Consider the following 17073-nt stretch of genomic DNA (forward strand, 5'->3'; position numbering starts at 1 on the left):
CAGAGTTAGGACAAAATATCAATCAAGAGATGAGGGAGGCAAAGGGGCTTTGGGTTAGAGCAGACTATTAGAAGGAACAAGGACTCCTGAGAAACTTGCACGTTAACAAGGGAGCAGAGGGCAGAGCTCTGTGCCGAGGTGAGGACACGATGCACATGCCCGAGGCAGGAGGGGCAGCAGCAGCACCACACACGGGGCTGGTACTCACTGCAGGGCTGTCCTGGGACAGCACAGACAGCTCAAGAGAGCACACAGCAGAGTCCTTTCCTTCGGGGGCCAGCTGGGAAGAGAGACACGGCTGTGAAAATCCTGCCAGGTCAGCGGGGCTGCAGGCGGGAGGGAATCACCAGCGTGGGCAGAGATTTGTCCCTGGGGAGGGTTTCTGCCTATTGACTGACCAAGTACTAACAGATTAAAGGAGGCCCTGCAAGGTATTCAGCAACAGAGCACGTGGACTAGTCCAGGGAAGGCACTGGATTTTCTCCTGATGGAGTTGCTGTGAAATGGGATGGGTTCTTACACAGCACGAGCAGAAAGCGAAGGGGAATAAAGGCAAATGGAATGCTTCGAATGCACGGGACTTTGTGAACACCATGGAGGGTAAAGGACAACACTTAACAGTGGCTCCTTAAGAGATCAAAATCAAGCAATTTTAGTTTCGTGTTCAAGATCTCAAATATTTGTAAAATAATAAATTTCCCCCCCCTAAGAACAACCTCAAAGCCCAGGCAGAAGAACACTGGATGCTGTTTACACTCACTTCGTTGGGATTCTCGTGGCCCATTGGCTTTGTTGCTTTAAATCATCACAACAACATCTTGTCCTCTCAATACAGCAATAAATCCATCAAGTTCCTACATGAGTAGTTGCCCTTTTCCATCTTCCCAACTCAAGAAGTAAACTCAGATCATTAGTGCACACTCACAGCTGCTGTGCATGCCTAACTTGCATGTGTCATTACTTTATCTCAATGTGTCATCTTGGTGCAAATAAACTCCCAGCAGAAATACAGTTGTTTATGACAGTTTTTATAAACACCCAGACATAGCTGGGCACCCAGTTATTTTCTCAGAATTTATGGACCTGGAGTAGAGTTATGGTGATTAAAAACATCTCATCAAGTATTTTGTTCCAAAAAAAAAAAAAAAGCCCCTCCTAAATCAGTCACAGTGACCCCACAGCCAGAGCTCCCCTGACCAACACCCCACGGTTAGTCAGTGGTGAAGCCTGAAATAAGCTCATTAAGAAGAACTTGGCTCATTTCCCTGTACATACACAAGGAAATATGTTTTCAGCATGAATATTTAATTCTCCCTTATTTTAACATCACAGTGACCCCACAGCCAGAGCTCCCCTGACCAACACCCCACGGTTAGTCAGTGGTGAAGCCTGAAATAAGCTCATTAAGAAGAACTTGGCTCATTTCCCTGTACATACACAAGGAAATATGTTTTCAGCATGAATATTTAATTCTCCCTTATTTTAACAGATGTTTTGCCATATTTTTACATCCCTCTTGCCAGCTCCTCTCACTAGTTACAATTCCATTAAGAACTGCAGCCATTACACACTGGAGGAGGAGGAACACACTGAAAACCACCCGACCACATCTGCCCTTCTGCAAGGCGGGAGAGGCCAAGGCCTCTGACCAACACTCAGGTGATGCCACCTGCACCTTCAGGTGCCAGATGGAGGAGGTTTGTGACTTAAGCAGAAAAAGCAGCTGAGCTTTAGCAGTCCCTCAGCTGCTGCAGTTTTAGAGGGCAGAGCCCCCAGGACTGGCTCTGTAGGACAAACACCCAATAAAACCTCACCCAGGTACTGAAACCCTCCCTGAACAACCCTGCCCGGTAGGCACAGGGTGCAGGCTCACACTTCCACTTCTCCCAGCTGATAAAGACAGAGCTAAAATGTTTTCAAAGCAAGGAGATTCCCTATCTTCTCAGGCATAAAAATATTCCAAACAGAAAGCAAATATTCAGCTGTTCCTGCACAGAACCAAGGCAAGGTGCTGTGCTGGAGCCTGGAGCAACTCCCAGCTCTGCTGACCCCTGCAAACACCTCTGAGCTGCCAGGCAGCACAGCCCAGGGCCAAGCCCAACACAGACACAGCAGAACAAACATGACATTGCTGGATGACACACACAGACTGAAAACCTGAGTTAAAATCCAGAAGTTTGATCTTTTCTGCTGAGTTTATGAGCAGACAACCCCTCTTAGTTTCAAAGCTAAGGATTGGTCTGTAGCCCTAGTCCTTGAAAATATTCATGAGCTCCTGGCCTCAGGTTTTACTCTAAAAAGAACAAACAAGTGAAAGATGTCTTGGCAGGAACCTTCAGGTGAACAAAGCCAGGTCTCCTGCATGTCCTGTCCCCATGGATGGGGATCCAGTGCACTGAACAGAACCCCAGGCAGCAGGGAGAGCAGGTTTAGCACCTGCCTGCAGAGATCCACGACCAGGCAGGCTCAGATCTGCAGGAGGAGCAACCTGGCACCACAGAACCTGCATCCTCTGCTGCTCTGATGAGCTGCCCCAAGGGCAGGGCTGACAATTCCTCCACAGGAGTTCCTCTACAAGTAAGAATTCCAGAGCTCCCCCAGCTGAGGCTGCGACTGCTGCTCCACGTGGTCCTGCTCTGTGGAGATGCAACAAGGGGAACATCGTGGTGTCCAACTGCGAGCTGAGGATGCTGGTGGGGAAATAAATGGCCTGGGTGACTTCAGTCAGGACAACCAACACTTCCAGTAGCATTTAGGGGGGGAGCAAGAAGGAGAAGGTGCAGTCAGCTGCCTTCTGTGGGTTGTTTTCAAGGTAGAGCTGGGCAGGTCAGCTCCTGGCAGTGCTCACACAGGGAACAAAGACTCCCAAGTTCTGCTTCTACTCTCAAACTGCATTTATGGGTAAAATTCCTTTTAGACCAAACCACATTTCTTTGGCTCTTTGAGCATCCACCAGAAGGAGGAAAGTTCCACAGAGTTATGGAAAAAAAGAGGTTTATTTTTTTCCTGAATTGCTCAACTCTCCATGGAGAGATGCCATCTTCACAGTACATTTTGAAGCTTGGGTCTTCCAAACCATCACTGATCCAGAGCCTGGGCTCAGGACAAGGATGGGAGCTGCAGTGGTGCTCTGGGGCTCCCTGACACGGGACCTGTCACACACATTCATCAGAGGGCTGAGAGGCTCCAAGATAAAAACATTCCCATTTTCCAAATCCCACCAATTTGCAAATAAGCTCCTAAGCACTTACATAATCTTGTGCTAAAAAGTGTTGGCTGCTGCAGTCAGAAATGTGCACAGAGGAAAGGGCTTAGAAGCAGCACTGCAAAGTAAATTAAATCGCACCAACTGCACTAGAAACTCTTGCCAAATCAGAAAAGGTCACATGTAACTTGTGCTTCACAAGATGCTCAAATTTGCAACAGACTTAGGAAGCCAAAGGAACACTGACTCTTAAAGGAAAGAAAGATTAACAATAATAAAACCTACAATTTCAAAGCTGGAGACAATTTAAAAACAGCTTAAGCCAGAACAGGTAATTAATTACCTGGGGATTATTTCTCATAGAATCCTGGAATGGTTTGGGTTGGAAGGGACCTTAAAGCCCATCCAGTGCCACCCCTGCCATGGGCAGGGACACCTCCCGCTGTCCCAGGCTGCTCCAAGCCCATCCAACCTGGCCTGGGACACTTCCAGGGATCCAGGGGCAGCCACAGCTGCTCTGGGAAATTCCAGGGCCTCACCGCCCTACAGGGAACAATTCCTTCCCAATATCCCATCTATCCCTGTCCTCTGGCAGTGGAAGCCACTCCCTGTGTCCTGTCCCTCCATGCCTTGTCCCCAGTCCCTCTCCAGCTCTCCTGGAGCCCCTTTAGGCTCTGCAAGGGGCTCTGAGCTCTCCCTGGAGCCTTCTCTGCTCCGGGTTGAACAACTCCAACTCTCTCAGCTTTCCCTCCTAGGAGAGGTGCTCCAGCCCTCCCAATAATTTTTGGCTTTGAATGCTAATTATTTAAAGACACCAACATTTTTGGCATTAGAAACAATGAGATAACCCCAGGCTCCACCATGAAAACCAAGCTCTCACATCCCCGCTGCCAGTGAGCTCAGCAGAGCCTGGCAGTGCCCAGGATTTCAGGTGTGCCTACAAACAGAACCAGGAGATTAAGAGGACAAAACAAAGCCCAAGACTCTGCCCCCCTCCAGCCCTCAGCTCTGGTTACCTGGCGTGTCGGATAACGGGAGAGGAATGAAAGGATCAGGCACAGTCAGAAGAGGAGGGCTAGAGTCCAAACTCAGAATGTCTTTCGTTTTTTCAGCTGGTAGAGAAGAGGAAAGGAAAGAAAAGGCAGAGTGAACAGAGAAGAGGAAAGGAGAAAGCACAAAGCAAAACCCCAGCACAGGCACAGCCCCAGCTCCAGCCTGACACAACCACACACAGGCACACTCTGACCAAGTGTGCGCTGCTACTAAAGAGAATAAAAAAACAAACAAAACCAAACTACTGTTACCATGTAGCTCTCCAACACAATTTAACCCACAGATCTCAGAACATTCCCTGGCAGGGAAGAGCTGTTATCTCCCTTCACAGCAGCACAAAAGGTGAAAGGCCTCACGAAGGACACACAGCCCGTGTGGGGCCTCTGTGTCTGCAATGAAAGATGCAGCATCTTGCACCAGCCAGACTGGGACAGGCTCCTGCCTCTGAGGAAAGAAAGAAGGGCTGGAAGTGCCCAGCCCAGCACCAAGATTTCCAAGACACCTTCCTGTGCCAAACCCCAGGACTGGAAAGTCAAGGGGCACATTTTAAAGACAGACACTGCAAGAACTGACCATGGTGCAGCAACCACAGAGAGCCCAGGGCACACAGATGCTCCTCAGGCTTTGCAGAAGGTGCTGCTCAACATCATCCACAAAGGCTGATGGAACACCATGAACTGCTCACAGCTGGACAAACTCAGAAAGCAGCTCCCCAGCAGCACTCCTGTATCGGGGACTTCAACTCCTTAATTCTCAGGTAAGAACCAACATACCAAGCTCTGTTATAAGCTCCTCGAAATCTCCTTTTATAAACAGAAATAAGCATAAAAGGATTTGTCACTCCTTGCCCCACAAAGGATTCTTCAGTCTCTTCCCAGACTCCTCTCACCAACAGTTGTTTTGCTTCTGTGGGGAGGCATCAACCAGGTGCATTTGTCACCAACAACAGTGACTGCACCAGGCAGGGGGAGGAGGATCCCTGGCATTTGGAGCTCCTGGAAGCAGCTTTCCACCACTGTGCTTGGCAGGGCTGTGCTGCACTCAGTGAGAACTGATGCTGAAGGATTAGAAATGAGCAGCAGCACTCGCTAAGGGGTTTTGGCATAGAAGGGGCTGCTCACAGCAAAACCTTGGGACACAAGGACCAAAGGAGACACCAGACAAGGTCCCACAGGCAGAGGCTTCTCCAGAGAAACTCCTCAGACCAGCCAAGGACTCTGGAGCCACACAGCCCAGCCAGTGCAGAGCTTACTGCCTTCATCACTTAGCACGTCGGTTATGAGAATAACCGTGCTCTCCTCCGAGGACCTTCCCTGCTCACTCATCCCTGCTGTCCTCACTCTGCAGCAGAGACGTCGTTATCCCTGCTCCCCTGCTCCTCCAAACAGACCAGCAGGTCTGACCAACACCTCCAAGCCAGTTCCCTCACTGCACACATCAGGTTTTATTTACTCCTCGTTACGAGCTCCGTGGAACTTCTACACACTAAGAAGCTTCCTTGGGAACTTAAGGGGCTCCGTTTCCTCGCTCACCTCTGCCTCCACACAGTGTCCTGGTCTCTGCCACCCAACTGTGGCAAGGGAATGCATCCTTTGTACCTTCCCAAGACACCTCCTCTCCTGAAGTGCCAACCCTACTCCCTGCAGCTCCCAGTGCCAAGGCCCAGCTCAGTTTGTATCAGTTTTCGTTCCCTTTCAAAGAGTTTATGACCAGGAGCTGCCATTCCATGTTGTTCATGTTCACACTCACCTGGCCCAGCAGTGAAGGAAGAGCCACCAAACGCGTCCGCCTGGGCTGCGGGCGCAGCCGGCTGGAAACCTGGGATCAAGTTCTCTGTGGAACTGCCTGCCTTTTCTGGAGCTTTCCCTGGAATGCAGACCCAGAATTAGGGGAAAAACTTCTATTCTGAAAGTAGGCTGCTTATCTGTATTTTTAGGACACTGTTCCACTGTGTGACTTAAGTCCCCTCCTGCAAATCCCAACTTGCAGACGAAGCAGAGTTTAAACTGTGGCTTCCACAGGCACCTGAGCAGGGGCACTGTCAAAAGCAGCTGCTACCTCTGCCTTTGAGGCACCACTGAATTGCAAACAGAAAGAGACTGGAAGGACTCAGCCAGAGGACTGGAATAATATGGGGCACGCAGGCAGTCCCTGCCCAAAAGCATCCCCATTCCATGGCATCTTCCCTTCCCAGAGCAGGCAGGTGTGAAAGCACCCCACGGACCTACCGTCCCCCAGCTTTGCAAAGTCCTTGTTCAGCAGCTCCTCAGCTGTGAGCTTGGAGAAGTTGTCATCATCAAAGGGGTTCCACGTGGACACGTCGGGGGGGTTGTAGACATTCTGCTGAGAGGTCCTTGGCGAGCCCGAGGGCGTGGTGGAAGCAGATCTGGATGTGATCATCCCACACAAGAGCCATTAATCACCCATCTGAAATCCTCTGGCCAGCACTATCAGCTGGTCCAAGCTACTGCACTGTAATGACCTCCCAATTAAAGCATCCACTGTAAGTTACTGCAGTCGCATGCTCGGAAGCCTGGGAGCGCTCAGCCTCATCTGCTCCTCAGCTGGCTGAGCACCCTCATCTCAGGGGTTAAAACCAGCATCCCACTGGGAACAGCTCTCTGCAGTGCCCATGGGAAGGCTTCCTGCCTGTAGACAAGAAAAGTGGCCCAGAAAATACTCCTAGGGAATCAGAGCTCCATTAACATTGGAGAAGATCTCTAAGACCATCATGTCCAACCTTCAGGAAGTGCTGATGTCAAGCAGTGAGAATGCAGTGCACACCAGGGCTACAGCTGAAATGACACTGCTTTTGTGAGCCAGAGAAGGCCCTGGTCACCAAAGCTTTTTGGGAGCACAAAGGACTGATGAGGACTTTGCGTCAGATTTTCCAGCACTTTCTGCCAAGCCCTAAACTGAGCTCTTGAAGGCAAAGACTCACTCGGACCTCAGAGTTTTGTGGCTACCTCCATTCAGAGCTTTGCATCAAACACCTCCCAGAGCCTGACACTGCCCTCCCTCCCAGCCCCACACAGAGGCCCTGGGCACCTACTTGGACTTGTTGAGGCTGCCCCCACCCTGGGCACCTACTTGGACTTGCTGAGGCTGCCCCCCACCCTGGGCACCTACTTGGACTTGTTGAGGCTGCCCCCACCCTGGGCACTCACTTGGACTTGTTGAGGCTGGCCTCGGCGGCCGCGGCCTGCAGCAGCTGGGTGGATTTGCTGGCGGGCACCCCGAACACGGCGCTGTGGGTGACGTCGCTGAGGATGCGGCGGTGCCCCGCGCGCTGCGCCTTGGGCGAGGACGGCGGGGTGAGCGAGCCCAGCTTCTGCCCCTGCGCGGGGGCCGTGCCCTGAGCCTTCTGCTGCTGCTGCCTCGCCTGTGCCTGCCAGGGGAGAAAAGCACAGCGTCCTTGGTTGGGAACAGCAGCCACGGGGAGAAAACAGCTCCTGCTGGAGGACCCAGCATTCGAGTCGTGGACTGGGGACAGTCCGGAGGGGAAAAAGCAGACAAGCAAAGGCATCGTGGCGGGGGGGATTTGCTGCTCTGCAGTATTTCTGCAGGATTAGTGCACAGGCAGAGACTCTCTCCCCTTTCTGTGGTGCAGCTCTGGAGGTAAAACCTCCATTAGGACTTGGCAAAGACTCGAAGCTGCTCAGGGGTAGAGAGGCTGAGATCCACAGCAGAACTCAGATCACAGAGCACAGGAGTCTTGTCACAGGAACACAGGGAGGGGGAGAAGGTGAAGGACAGCGCTGCCTGCAGGTAACGTGTGACTGAGGTCAAATGCCTAAAGGGGTGGAGGCCCTTTGTGCAGAAATTTTGAGCAAAAAACTTTCTCTTACGGGGAAGGAAACAAAAAGAAAGCAAGGACCACAGGAGCAACATTTGTCATTAAAATTTGGAGGAGAAAACCAGGCACATTTGGTTTAGGTGTGAGCCAAGACAGTCCAGCTACAAACCCTTTGGAAACTGCAAAAGGGTTTCCTCACGCTGATTTCATTTTTCCATTGCTTTAGTCTTCTATTACACTCACAAACCCATAAATACTTGAAATATGGTTTTGTAGTGATAAACAACAGCACCACTTGTGATTGTTTGATTTTTCACAATCTGTCTGTCAGGGAGGTATCGCTGCTGGATTTAAAACAGAAAAACTGGAATACAAGGAGCAGCAAGCTGTGCATGTTGCCTCCCCTGCCTGGGCACTGCCTCCCTGTTCCCAGGCCTTTTCCAACCAAGATGAAGGGCTTGGAAGGACCTAAGAGGGCAACAGGAGACAGTTACATGCCCAGTGTGGTGCTGAACCCCGGTGGGAGAAGGCAAACAATGGGGAGCTGTCATGCTTCTCCTCTGGCATTCCAGGCAAACTCGCTCACTGCAGAAAGGCAGTGACCTGCCTGCTCCCCATGCACCCAGCTCCTATGTAGGTCACTGCAGAACAGGACATTTGGTGCTGAGAGATAAAAGGGCAGCGCCGAAATTGCCACAGGAATGAAGGCAGAGCTTATTAAGCTGGAATCTCCCAACGTGAAAAGGTTTTGACAGGTCCTGGCCAGGTGTCTTCTGCTCAGAGACTCTGCTCTGCAGACAGCAGGCTTCACTATCATTTTTTAAATGAGCCAACCACTGTTTTTCCTTCCTGACTGCTGCAGGAGCAGAAACATGTCCAGATGTGTCCATTCTGATCAGCCTACCAGGGGAATAAGGCTCATTTTCAAGCTAGCTGATTTAATAAAATTAAGACTGTTCTTGTGCTAGCAAATCACAGCAAAGCTCTTGATTCAATGCTCCATTTGAGGCATTTCTGCTCTAAAAGGAACAGAGTAATAATGGGCATCACTCAAAACCTGTCTGCACAAACTGAAAATCTCCCAACTCCAACAAACTGACCTGCCCCAGGTCATTCACCAGAACAGGAACAAGTCCAGGAACACAACAGCTCCGAGCATATCCCCCACCCAAACCAGGGCTGGAAATGCAACAGCAGAGGGGGGATATGGCAGAGCCCTGAGACACCTCAGAGAGCAGAGCAAACAGCTGCCCCAGCACTGCTCAGTTCATGGATTTTCGAGTTTATCAGTCAAATGAACTCCTGAGGTCACTTCCAAGGAAACTGGAGAGGGGAGTTAACTGGCAGCTCACAAGCCAGCACACAAAGGGACCCTCAGTACCTTGCAATAATGGAATCATGGGATGGTGTGCGGTGGAAGGGATCTTAAAGGTCACCAAGTTCCACCCTGTGCCGTGGGCAGGGATGCCACTCGCCCCACCCAGCCCTGGACACTTCCAGGGTTGTCATCAGACACTGCCTGCTTTGCACACCTGCAGCCAGGTGCAGCACAAACACTGGCAGCCTCCTCCTGCCTGGTGCCCAGGATTACTCCTAGCACACAACCAGAGTTAGGGACACCCCTCTGAGCTCCCAGAGCCAGGGAAGAGCAGATGGGACTGCACAGCAATGGAAGCAAGAGGCACAGCTTCCTCCCACAGCCTTGCAGAGCACTTTGGCCCTCTGGCACAGCTCCCTGCCCCTCCCTGGGGGCAGCTGCCTGTTCCTCTGCACACGGACATATTTTCCATCAAGTAAAGAGCATTTATTTTAGGTGCACATTCAGATGATTAGTACAGTGGATGATTGATTTATTTATTTTTAGATACAGTGCTTTCAAAAGTGTCCTTTGAAAAGTCTTCTTCCCCCTGCATTTATTAGAAAGTTAACCCAGTGCTGGGAACAACCAGGAAGCTGTTTGTGCCTTTCCCTGAGCATCAGACAAAAGTTTTCCAAACAAGCAGCAACATAAAGTAGTTCTGGTGCCTGATGCCCATCCTGGTGTTTAAAGTCCAAATAATGTTTCAGAGAGTTTCTCCCCTGTCTTCTATGGCAACGTGACAGAGGATGGAGAGAAGCTGCATTAAGCAGCTACTTAGATCTCCTCATCTGCTTTCTACTCATCCATTACTCATCTGCTTTCTATGGACCCAGAGCACAATTCCGGAGTCCAGCATCCTGCTGGAATGAGAAACCCAAACAACTGCACATCTCTGAGGCAGGAAGGTCAGTGCCAACATCTGTGACTCAGTAGTAACTGAGTTATTACTAATCAGGCCCCAGAACCACGGAATTGTTTGGGTTGGAAAAGGCCTCTAAGATCATCAAGTCCAAACATTTCTCCAGATCTACCAATGCCACCACCATCCATGTCCCCAAGTGCCACATCCAGATATCTGTTAAATCCCCCAGGAATGGGGACTCCACCGCTGCCCTGGACAGCTGTGCCAGGGCTGGACAACCCTTTGGGTGAAGAAATTTTCCTAAGATCCGACCCCAACCTCCCCTGGCATCTGTGATCTGGGCTCTGTGGCTCTGAAAAGCCAGCTGAGGAGTCCCCAGCACACAGGAGCTGGCAGAGGAGCATTTGCCAGCAGCCCAAGTGCCAGTGCCCCATCCCTTCCCCCACGGCCTCACCCCCTGCTCCTGTGGCTGCGCCGGTGCGGCTGCGCTGGGCTGGGCCTGGGGCTGCGCCGGCGGCTGCTGCTTCTGCTGAGCTGCTGCTGCTGCTGCTGTGGTCTTCTGCTGCATGGCTGCCTGCTGGGCCATCAGCTGCTGCTGCTGCTGGTAGTAGTTCTGCATCAGCTGCTGCTGCGCGGGTGCTCCTTGCTGCATCACTGGGAACTGGGAAACAACCGCTGGGTGAGAGGTTTGAGGTGTGGTGGACGTAGACCATCATCTTGCTAGAGGACTGGGGACACACTGGAAACGCCTAAAAGCTGCACCCATTCCCCCCAAAAGCACAGGAAGCTTGCCACAAACACAAAGCTCCAGCCTCGCAGATGGGGATGTGATGACCCCGCCGCACACACCCACCTGCTGTGCCTGCATCATCTGCTGCTGCTGCTGCTGCAGGAGCTGCTGCTTCAGGAAAAGCTGCTGCTGATGCTGAGGGGTGGCCTGGGGCTGTGTTGAGGGGACCTGGGGCTGTGCCTGGGGTGCCGCTGCTGGTTTGGCCGGGGGCTGGGCTGGAGGCTGCTGGGGGGCTGCTTTTGGCTGGGGGGTGCTGGCAGGGAGCGAGGGCTGGGCACTGCCCAGGGCAGCCGGGCCTGCAACTGGGAGAAGAACCCAAACCCAATGTTAGGTCAGTGCCCTGAGGCACACAGGGTGCAGGGACCACACAGACACGTCACTCACCCTGTGGCTGAATGGCTGCCTGGGCTGTGGCTCTCTTCCTGGGCGTCAAGGCTGGCTGGATGGGCAGAATTCCAGGGTTGGGCTGGGTCTGTCCTGCTTTAGGTCTCTGGCGGGGTGCTATGGACGTTTCTGTCGTAGGGATGGGGTCTGTGAGCCTGTTAAGGAAGGAGAAGAAGGAAGGACAGTGAGCACAGCCTGGGAATTGGGCAGCTGGTGCACAGAACACACAGCAGGATTAAACACTCACACACACTTCAGCTGTGTGTGACTGACAAAGGTGAAACGCTCATGAGCACCCAGACACACCAAGCACAGTAAAACCTCCTGGATGCATTCACAACAATTAATCCAACACTGTCGTTCTGACTTCTCTGCCAATCGTGGCATCTTCTCCTGGTGGACAGCTGGGACTTGTCAAAACCACTCAACTTATATTCAACTATTTCTTACAACATATTGCTTGAATCCACTCAGACTTCTGAATGAGCACATGAGGGACACAAATCAGCTCATGAGCAGCTGGTACCTTTGGGCAGAGTTGTCTAAATTGCCATCTTTAGATGTACTTTAACTTTGGTACACTCCAGAATCAGGTCATTGAACTCTTCTGATCTCTGCTCAATGTTTACTGAGCTCCAAAAATGCACAGCAAGAGAGAGGAGCAGCCACCCCCCCAGCCTTCTGTGAGCACCGTGGTTTGTAGATACCAAACTGCTCCTGATAACTAACGAACCTGATACCAGATTGTTTCTGGTAGCTGACAAACCTGACTAATGGGAGAGTAACCGTGCTCAGTTATGAACACAAGGACAGACTCCTGGGACTGCCAGACAGGGCACATCCCACTTCAGACCAGGTTTGTCCAGCAGAACTAAGAAATCTCAATTACAGAGCCACAAGCAGAGCAAGCAGCAGCAATAGAAAACCCACAGCACTACAGTGGGTCAGGCAATTGGGCTTTTGTGTTTTCCCCACTGAAATGACAGGACTCCTGCAGAAATCACAGCAGTTTTGTGCAGTACCCACAGGGTCAGGTCATGGTGTGCCGAGGGTCAGACCCTGCTGCAGTTTCTCAGCAGATTCCTGTTCTCTGGGCTGATCCCAGGCCCACTGCAGCAGCTGCAGTTTCTCTCCTGACTCTGCTCTCAGGTACTCCCATGCTCCTGATGGACACACTGGATTCATCCAAGTGCCAGAACTCCGAGTGCTGCTCTCAGGCAGAGCCTTTGGGATGAAGAGCTGCTGAGTCCTGCTGAGCAGCGCCCAAATCCCACCTCCCTGCAGACAAACTCCCCCACTGTCTGCATCTGCTGCCTTTCAGTTCCACGAGCTCAGGGCTATTCCTGGCACTGGAGAAACCCCAGGACTGCAGTGTTTGTCCCCATTTGGCAACTCACGTCCCCAGGGAAGCAGCTAAATACACCTTTGCTAATGAACAGCAGAGACAACAGGCAACAAAAGAGGGCAGTGAAAAGCAGGTGGGCTTACCTGGCCTTTGGCTGACTCTTCTTTGCAGCAGCTTCACTTGCTTTAACTGGGTCTGGGAGTTTCGCAGGGATTGGAGAGTTCTGCAGATCCCAAAACCAACCAATTTAGTATTTTGAGGGCAGAAAACCGAGTCAGAAATAATGTGCAAAAACATCACAATAAAACAGGGAGACCTGAGGATTCCCAAAGCCATTATTCCTCATGCTGGACACATAACAAACACCTCAAAGTTCATGTCATGGGGAGACATAGCTTGGAAGGGTCTTTACAAAGGAAGAAAAGAGGGCTCAGCTTTTTGACCATTGAACATGGAACATGAACACAAAGCTCCACAGCACAACCTGGGCATTTTTAAAAGACAAGCAGGGGACAGTAGAGACAAAACTTACTAATGATGCTATAAAAACACATGAATAATAATACCCAAACTATCTCTTATTCATAAAGACCATAAATAAGCACCTGAACATGTGGAAAAAACCCTAAGTTTCTATTTACGTAGAAACAACAAAATAAAACGTCTGTCACAGGCGTCCATAACAACATAAGAAAATAATTGTCAGCTCTATTTTTCAGCTGAAGTCTCTAAAGACACACTAAGAAGGGGCAGATGGTTGTGTAAGGTCTGATGCAGCTCAAATGCCAAGTCCCAGCCAACAGACCCAGAACTGTTGCGTTTAAACCCAAGTGCAGGCCAAATTACACATGCTATGATGAGCATGCCTGGAAATCAAATTGGTTTCCCAAGCATGGCCTAATTTTCCATGTTCACATGCACAAGATCTCCTGGTTGGCCTCACACTGGTGACTGGGTGAGGAGGTAAATCAGAGACAAACAGAAGTAAGTACCATGAGAAACCCTGATTCCTGACCCAAAGAATCCAAACCAAACTGTGCTGTTACAAACGAACAAGAAAACCCTCCTAATTACAGAACTGGGCAACAACCAACAGAATTGAGCCAAATGCTCAATATTCAGCAACTGCCTCCCCAGCCCCTCCCAGAGCCCCCTGAGGCCACTCCTGTGTGCTCACCTGGACATTCTGCACCGGGCAGTCCTTCTTGGCCAGTTTGAATGCAAAGTAGGAGACCTGATAAATGTCAGGTCTCTTATCGGGGTCTGGCTCAAGCATATACCCTTGAAGAGACAGAGATGCTGAGATCAGAGCAGCAGGACACACGGATGCAGGGCAGCCAGCTGTGGCAGCACATCAGACTTGATACAACAAAGGACTTATTTGTGCTAAGGGTGGGGAAGCCCTGGCCCAGGGTGCCCAGAGCAGCTGTGGCTGCCCCTGGATCCCTGGAAGTGTCCAGGGCGAGGCTGGACAGGGCTTGGAGCACCCTGGGACAGTGGGAGGTGTCCCTGCCCATGGCAGGGGTGGCACTGGATGGGCTTTAAGGTCCCTTGCAATTCCACGACTCTACATTTGGTACAACCAGGTGCTAACAGGGTGTCCTGTCTCCTTCAAAGCACATGGTCAGTGCAGGCTCAGCAGGGCTGGGCTGACCATGGGCTCAGCTAGGAACAGGGCAGGACAGTCAGGATGGACCAGGACATATTTTCCAACAGAGCTGTGACCTGCAGCTGCTACCGAAGCCTCTGGGGCAAGGAGGGGAAATGCTGCCTGGTCAGGGAATAGCCTGGGGTGGGACTGGGCCCCTCCAAGTGAAGCCACAGGAAAAGGGCTTGATCCAGCCCCAGTGTGTCAGCAGGGCAGGAAGACAGGGCAGCCACAGGCACCACTGTAGATACCCCCACATCAGCAAAGAAAATACCAGCCTGCTCTGCAAACACATCCAACTCTGTGTGAGTCAAGACTGTGGCTAGGAAAAGAAAAAAAAATCAAAAGCTTTGCTGGAAACAAGAGAGCTGCCCCAGCTTTGCCAAGAGTAGTGCATTGTACACTTAATTACACATTCACTCTAGTCAGTGGGATATTTATAAATCATTTCAGTTCTGTTTCCCAGTTCACAGAAGATGAATTCTTATCACTAGCCTAAGTCACTGTGGTCTTTTCAGTTCCTTATCCAAACAGATTTATTACTGCAGAAATACGTTTCTGCATAAATAGGCTTATTGTGCAAGTTTCTGTAGGACTCAAACCAAACGGTTGTCTGTGTTCCTGCCTTTCCACAGAGCTCACTCCAGCCTGGCCAAACAGAAATCTCTTTGTCATGACTGTCTCTCCAAGAGTGATCTCCTAAGCTACCAAAAAGATCACTTTAACCACCTCTGTGTGCAAGCAAGCCTCTGAAAAGGAGAGAAAAACTGATGTTTTTACTGTAGGGGCAGGAGATGTAAGACCAAAACCCCTGTGCTGTTTTGGGCCTGTCCGTCGGTCACAGCACCGCCAGACACTCACGGATGAGGCAGTGCATGTCCTGGGAGTGCCGGGAATTGTCTGGAATGGTGAAGTTGCCATCACAAATGGCCACCTGGCTCTCCCCGAAGGGCAGGGTGAAGTAGCACAGCTTGTACAGCAAACAGCCCAGGGCCTGCAGAGAGAGAACAGGGCAAGGATTCACCAAACTGAGGCAAGCAGGGCACGGCAGGGAGCAGGAGGTCTGCACCAACGCCCTGTGAGGGACCTGAGACAGGCACAGCTGCAGGGGAAGATGAACACATGCAGAGCTCTCCCTCGTTAGGCTGAGCCACTGATGCGGGGGATTGTTCATCATCGCGCTCCCCACGGCTCCGCGAAGCGCGACCCTTGGTGCCATCGAACAGGCAGAGCCCTTCTGCCACACGCTGGGAGGAAAGAGCAAAGGAACAGCACAAATAAATGGCAACCATCATCGTTAATACATCCATTCTCACAAAGAGAAACCCAAACTGTTTCTAAGATTAAGTTCAAACAACCTTTCAACTGCTATAAATAAATGCCAGGGAAGTACAGCTCATTCTGCAGGCTGCCAGGTTCTACCACCCTTGCCTCTACTGCCACGCTGCTTTTGGCAGCAAGAACCACCACCTATTGCAAAAGAAAACAGTTTTTGCACAAAGGACTAATTATGAAACACTGCCCCGATCTCAGAGGGGGGAGCAGGAAACATTTCCTAATCCTAAGAAACTCATCATCAGCTCATCCCTTTTGTCACAGGGTTTCACAATGAAATTGCACTCTGGTTTAAAATAACCTTGATAAGATTTAAGAGAAAGGGAGGTTGCCAGCAGGACAAGCACTGGAACAGGCCTGGAAGCTGAGGCCCCACTTTGCTCACCACCACACACTGCTCCAAGTGTCACTGGAACAGAATTCCTGCCACACCAGGAAGAGCAGAGCCTTTGGATCTCCCCCTTTCCACACTATCACAGGAAGGAGTGCAAATCCTGGTTCTCCTCTGGCTGCCTTTGAGGCCCTGTCCTTTCCCACCGTCACAGCTCCACTCCCCTCTCCACTCCCTCCAGGCCAGCAACCCTGCACAGTGCAGGGCTGATCCTACAGACCCCAGTGAAACCCGCTCCCACAGGAGCTGCTGCTTCCCCGGGGCCAGCCAAGCTCGCTGAGGACACGAGACTCTCTCAGCAGATGTCACACCAGCAATTCTCCCTCTTGTAGATGCAGAACTATTGGAGATACATCAAAACTCTCTTTTTCTGCTTCTGCCATGTTACTTCCTAGCTCAGGGCTCCAAAAAACACAAAACAAGCTCCCAATTAGCATTTTAAACGCTTTTAAACACGTGCTGCATTGCCAGTGCACTCCGAACAGCACAGACTTTCGCACCTCTGTCCCACCCAGAGGAGCCTTTCCCCCTTGATCAGGTTAGCCAGGCCTGGATTCTATCACAGCTGGATTTTGTTCTCACCATGAAGAGCATAGCAGGATTGCCCCGATCATCAGAAACAGTGCAGAAGTTTGGCCTTTGGCCAATTTGACAACTCAGCCCTGTGTTACACAGGATCAGCACACTGCTGCTGCTGGGGGCAGGGCCATTTTCTCAGGTTTCTACCCAATTCTGACCAGAACTTTGATTTCACACACTAACTAAGCCCAGGCACAATGAGCCACAATATCCTGAATTTTCTGGTTTAACTCTTTAAGATATGAAATCACATTTTCCTTCTTCAGCCCTGGAGTTTCATCTATCTCTAAATGCAAACAGCACAGGAGGAGTACACACTTCTTCT

The 17073-nt window shown here is 51.0% G+C and overlaps 1 protein-coding gene across 1 annotated transcript in view; it reads right to left on the bottom strand.

The window, feature by feature from the left end:
* The window catches only part of AAK1 (AP2 associated kinase 1), a 73345-nt gene that overhangs the window by 20466 nt on the left and 35806 nt on the right, over positions 1–17073 (bottom strand). Inside the window, exons 7-16 of the mRNA XM_017744696.1 lie at positions 15305–15437; positions 13973–14076; positions 12939–13018; positions 11451–11605; positions 11130–11368; positions 10731–10937; positions 7426–7646; positions 6487–6644; positions 6008–6124; positions 4222–4317 (exon numbers count right to left, since the gene is read on the bottom strand). Coding sequence (XP_017600185.1) covers positions 4222–4317; positions 6008–6124; positions 6487–6644; positions 7426–7646; positions 10731–10937; positions 11130–11368; positions 11451–11605; positions 12939–13018; positions 13973–14076; positions 15305–15437 — 1510 coding nt within the window. The remainder of the gene's footprint in view (positions 1–4221; positions 4318–6007; positions 6125–6486; positions 6645–7425; positions 7647–10730; positions 10938–11129; positions 11369–11450; positions 11606–12938; positions 13019–13972; positions 14077–15304; positions 15438–17073) is intronic.

This window comes from Corvus brachyrhynchos, unplaced genomic scaffold, assembly GCF_000691975.1.
Source record: "Corvus brachyrhynchos isolate BGI_N302 unplaced genomic scaffold, ASM69197v1 scaffold119, whole genome shotgun sequence".
Taxonomy (NCBI): Eukaryota; Metazoa; Chordata; class Aves; order Passeriformes; family Corvidae; genus Corvus; species Corvus brachyrhynchos.